The sequence below is a fragment of the Rhinopithecus bieti genome, unplaced genomic scaffold (genome assembly GCF_001698545.2).
Source record: "Rhinopithecus bieti isolate Rb0 unplaced genomic scaffold, ASM169854v2 scaffold_44948, whole genome shotgun sequence".
Taxonomy (NCBI): domain Eukaryota; kingdom Metazoa; phylum Chordata; class Mammalia; order Primates; family Cercopithecidae; genus Rhinopithecus; species Rhinopithecus bieti.
The window spans coordinates 661,717-666,627 of NW_016818762.1; the positions used below are offsets into that span (position 1 = coordinate 661,717).

Here is a 4,911-nt window from a genome sequence, read left to right on the forward strand (position 1 = left end):
TCGACCTCCCAAAGCGCTGGGATTACAGGCTTGAGCCACCGCGCCTGGCCAACTTTTTTTTTTTTTTTGAGATCTCACTCTGTTGCACAGGCTAGAGTGCAGTGACCTCTCATGGGAGACTCCCATGCTCAGCGATCCTCTCACCTCAGCCTCCCGAGTAGCCGGGATCACAGGCATGTGCCACCATGTCTGGCTAATTTTTAAAATTTTTTGTAAAGACGGGGGTCTATGTTGCCCAGACTGGTCTTTAACTCCTGGCCTCAAGTGATCCCCCTACCTCTGCCTCCCAAAGTGCTGGGATTATAGGCGTGTGCCACTGCATCTGACCCTTCCTAACTTTCTAGTCCCAGGTTTTGTTAGGAATAATTACTCAACACACCAACCTGCAACTGATCGTCATTTAAAACAAACAAACAAACAAACAAACAAAAACTGGACTCTCTCAAGACTTTTCCCAAGTTTCTTAAAGATTTCTCATCCCTTTAACAGTCCCTACTCCCCTCCTTTTTCATAGCCATTCTCAGTTCATCAAGGATTTTCATCTTTGGGACACTCTTTCAGTGTTCCACTCTTTTAGGCTGGTAACCTCTTGTGCATTGGGTCTTAGGAGGTGTGTTCTCCTCCCAACTTTGATAAAAACGTTTCTTTCTTTTCTTGTCCCCCTCCCTCCCTCCTTCCCTCCTTCCTTCCTTCCTAGATGAGGTCTCGCTACATTCTTCAGGCTGGTCTTGAACTCCTAGGTTCAAGCAATCCTCCCACTTTAGCCTCCTGAGTAGCTTCGACCACAGGCAAAAACTATGGTGCCCGACTCTGACAAGGACCCTTCTTAACAGACACATTAAAGAAAGCTCCTTGTCAGTTCTTTCCACTGCTTTTTTTTTCCCAGACAGGGTCTGGCTCTGTCATCCAGGCTGGAGTGTAGTGGCGCTATCTCAGCTCACTGCAACCTCCACCTCCTGGACTCAAGCCATCCTCCCACCTCAGCCACCCAAGTAGCTGCGACTACAGGCATGCACCACCATGCCCAGCTAATTTTCGTATTTTCTGTAGATAACATGTTTCACTATGTTGCTCAGGCTGGTCTTGAACTGTTGAGCTCAAGGGATCTGCCTGCCTCAGCCTCCCAAAGTGCTGGGATTACAGGCGTGAGCCACCGCACCCGGCCTGCATCTCTCTTTTGCAGTCTCATCATTTGTGTTATTACCAGAACTTATGTATTATCTTTTAACACTTCTTCCCAAATCCCTAGGCCATGGGATCATCTTTGTCTCTGATTCTTTGGAAGTCAGATCTCTGTGCATTTCCTTCCTTGGCCATTTTGAATTCAGAGGGCTGTTGTTCATCTTTCCCATAACATTTGTAGATTCACCACCCACCAGTGGGCTATGCCACATTATATATTTTATCTTCTGAAAGATGAACTTCTTAGGAAGGAAAGACAAGAATTGATCAGGCCTTAGCATTGCGTCTCTGCCATGGCAGTGGCTCTCGTTACGTGAACTGTGAAAAAGAGAGTGCTAACTTCTAGGGTCTTTGCCTTGTATCCTCTCTCCTCCCAAACCCTGGCAACAGTGATCTGTCTTCTCTTCAGTATAATTAGTGAGATGAGAGGGTCAGAGAGGAAGTCATGAGAAACTATTGGGAAAAACTGGGCAGACTTACCTTGTGTCAAGTGTCTGAGCTAAGATGTGAAGACAGCTCACCATTGTAGTAGAATCACTACCTAGAATAAAAAATATCATCTGTGATTCCCCCAAACCACTCAGCCTGTCTCTCAAATGCAGTCTTCTCCATATGCACAAACCACAGCCCAGCATAATTAACTACCAACACATAGAGTGCCGGGCCTGTGTTCAGAGACAATGCATTAATTTCTAGCCTGACACAGCCTTTGCTTTATGATGGATGTCAGAGGCAGAGATTAAAATTTTCACTGGTGTGGAAAATCTGAGCAGTTAAAAGGGTAAAGAGGTCATTCATCATGCTTCAGACCAATTTTCTATGGCAAATTTAGGTGACACCTTAGTCCCAAGGCCTGGGTTGTCTGAGGAAGACACAAATAAAGGCAAAGTACAAGTTCAGGATGATTACAGGGAGGAGCGGTGCCTTTAGCAACACTTCACTTACCAAAGAGGGAAATTCTGTGTCTAACAAGGGCAGCAAGTTTGCAGAACAGGCTGAAGCAGAAAAGAAAGCAATTCAGCAAGTCACAGAGATTAAAGGACTCATACTTTGTATCCCCCACCCCGATGTCCCTTACACTGTGAAACAGAGAGCACAGAGTGGCATTCTTGGAAGATGCACTATGTTCCTAGCAAAGAATCCTCTGGTCCACACTCAGGAACACGTGTGGCTCACACTGCCTTCGAGAATCATGAAAAGTACCTTGCAGGCAGCTGCATGCTTATTAAACACAATCCCTCTGAAACATTTACAGTATTTTGCAGAGACACAGTGCAAAGTATCCTTTGCTACAGAGAACCATGTATTGAAACGTTTATTTGCATGACATTCAGGGATAAATGAGGACTCCGGAAAAAGGCATGATGTTCCCCTTGTTGCAATGGGTTGCAAACCATTTTGTAGCCTTCCATTGAGGGTGTGAAGTTTTAGTTGGGAGGTTGGCAGAAAGTTGGGATTGGGAAGTGTTAACGGTTCAGGTACAAGGTGAGATTGTGTTAAACAAAAGCATTTTAAGAACTGTATATTCTCTGTCATCTCCAATTAGTCTCCAGGCCTGACCAGGTCACTGTTCTAACTGGGCCCTTGGAAACTAGGAAAGCCATGCTGTCTATTTTTGTGTTTTTTGACTCTCCTTCATGCTTTCACCCGTATTTTGCACGTGGAACCGCTGAAGGTTCAGCTGTGCCTCACTGTTTGACTTTCCACCGTGCCTAACGAGGACCTTGTGATGTTAGAAAGGAGCCCGTCGCTGTTTCTGAACATGCTGCTGATGGACCTCATCTAGGGGCACTGTGGCCATCATCTGACCTCTGTTGCTGAAGCTCTTGGGAAGAGATTGCTCAGAACTGACATTATTGACACTGGCATGGCTAGACAAGAACTTTGCAGTTGCTTCAGAAAGCAGTGAAATAGAAAGAGGGAAAAAAGAGAAAGAGAGAAAAGCCACCTGTATAGGCCATGGGGCCCCCTGGTGACACATTCCCAGTTTCTGATTCGTAACTTGTCACGGAGCTTCTTACCCCATTCAGGGCAGAAGTCTTCCACAGGACAACTCAAATGGGGAAGGAATGCATCCTGAGAGTTGATGGGGATGAAAACCTGCTCACCTCTAAATGGTTTTCAATAAATGCCCTGAGTCTTTCTGGGCTGTCTACTGGAAAATCACAACAAAAGTTCCCATGGCTAGTTATTTGGTTTTGCAGTGGAAAAGAGTTGGGAACCCCTGGCCTATAGCTTAAGAGAACACACAATAAGTTACCAGACATTTGGCAGCCATCTAGGGTGAAATTAAATATGGGCCGCTCTTTTTCCTTTCCCATGGTGTTTTTTCAGAGACGGATATTGGATGCAAACTCACAGAAATGGGGCAAGGGGCTAACCCTGTGGAATGTGGGCTCTGTAGCTCTGTGATTAGCTGGGCTGTTTTGGGGAAGCCCCTTAACTGTTCTGTGTGCTAACTTTCTCACTGTAGAGAGTCATCATAGGACTTGAGTTTCAGAATAAGGGGCAGGTAAACTCAGATATATCTGGTGAAAATGCTTCACAGTGGACACATGTTCTGTATAAACACAAAACAATCTTTTTCTAACAAAGGCAGATATTTGAGTTGTTTGATCTTGATACTAACAAGGCTAACCTCATTGTCAGAAGTGCTTTCTCAGACATGCCAAGGCCTGGATCTGAAATTTCCAAAGGCTACTGCTTGTTGCCTATGGAGCCCAGGATTTAACTGGAAGCACTGTCCTTAGCCCAGAGTTATGAGGGGCCCGAGTCCCCAAGAGCCCCTCCTCCATCTCAGAGTTTGAAGACAATGAATGAAAGGAATCTCAGGGAGAGTCTGAGACCCACGAGCACAGGGCTGCAGATGCAGAAGAGGTGGGGCAAGGACGAAGGCTGCAAAGAGGAGTCTGGCAATGCAGACACATTCAGTGCAAACACGACTGCTTCTGTGGGAGGGCAGAAAGCCCACTGATGGATTTGAGAGCTATTTGCAAGGCTGATCAGCTCCAGGTTGTATTTCAGCCGTGACAAATGGTGCCTGGTTGAACAAATGTTACATTTCCATGAATTAATAATCTAAGAAAAACAGGTAAAGAAAACAGACACACCTGTCCTCTGTTGGATTATCTGAATATCTCACTTTACCCACTGTTTCCCTAGCTTCTTACAACATACACTGCTGCATCCTGCAAATGTTTAGGAGGTCATCTTTGGTCAGCACCTGATTTTAAGAGTATCCTGTTTTGACAGCATGGGGCTTCTCCTGTCTTAGAGTAAGTAATTATGGTGTAGAATAAATCATACTCGATGTGATAGAGAGGACTGGTTTTTCTTTATTTATTTATTATTTTTTTTGAGATGGAGACTCACCTGTTGGCCAGGCTGGAATACAATGGCGCCATCTCGGCTCACTGCAACCTCTGCCTCCTGGGTTCAGGCAATTCTCCTGCCTCAGCCTCCAGAGTAGCTGGGACTAGAGGTGTGTGCCATCATGCCTGGCTAATTTTTGTATTTTTAGTAGAGACGGAGTTTTATCATGTTGGCCAGGCTGGTCTCAAACTCCTGACCTCAGGTGATCCGCCTGCCTTGGCCTCCCAAAGTGCTGGGATTACAGGCATGAGCCACTGCGCCTGGCCTCCTATTTTCATTAGGGTCTTAGCTTTTTGCTACTTCAAAGTCTAGTCCATTCCCGTCTTTCTTTTTTTTTTTTTTTTTTTTGAGACGGGG

The 4,911-nt window shown here is 45.5% G+C and overlaps 1 protein-coding gene across 1 annotated transcript in view; it reads right to left on the reverse strand.

The window, feature by feature from the left end:
• The window catches only part of RYR3 (ryanodine receptor 3), a 580,605-nt gene that overhangs the window by 107,769 nt on the left and 467,925 nt on the right, over positions 1–4,911 (reverse strand). Inside the window, exons 59-62 of the mRNA XM_017857433.1 lie at positions 4,033–4,130; positions 2,386–2,471; positions 2,128–2,261; positions 1,663–1,723 (exon numbers count right to left, since the gene is read on the reverse strand). Of these exons, the coding sequence (XP_017712922.1) occupies positions 1,663–1,723; positions 2,128–2,261; positions 2,386–2,471; positions 4,033–4,130 (379 nt within the window). The remainder of the gene's footprint in view (positions 1–1,662; positions 1,724–2,127; positions 2,262–2,385; positions 2,472–4,032; positions 4,131–4,911) is intronic.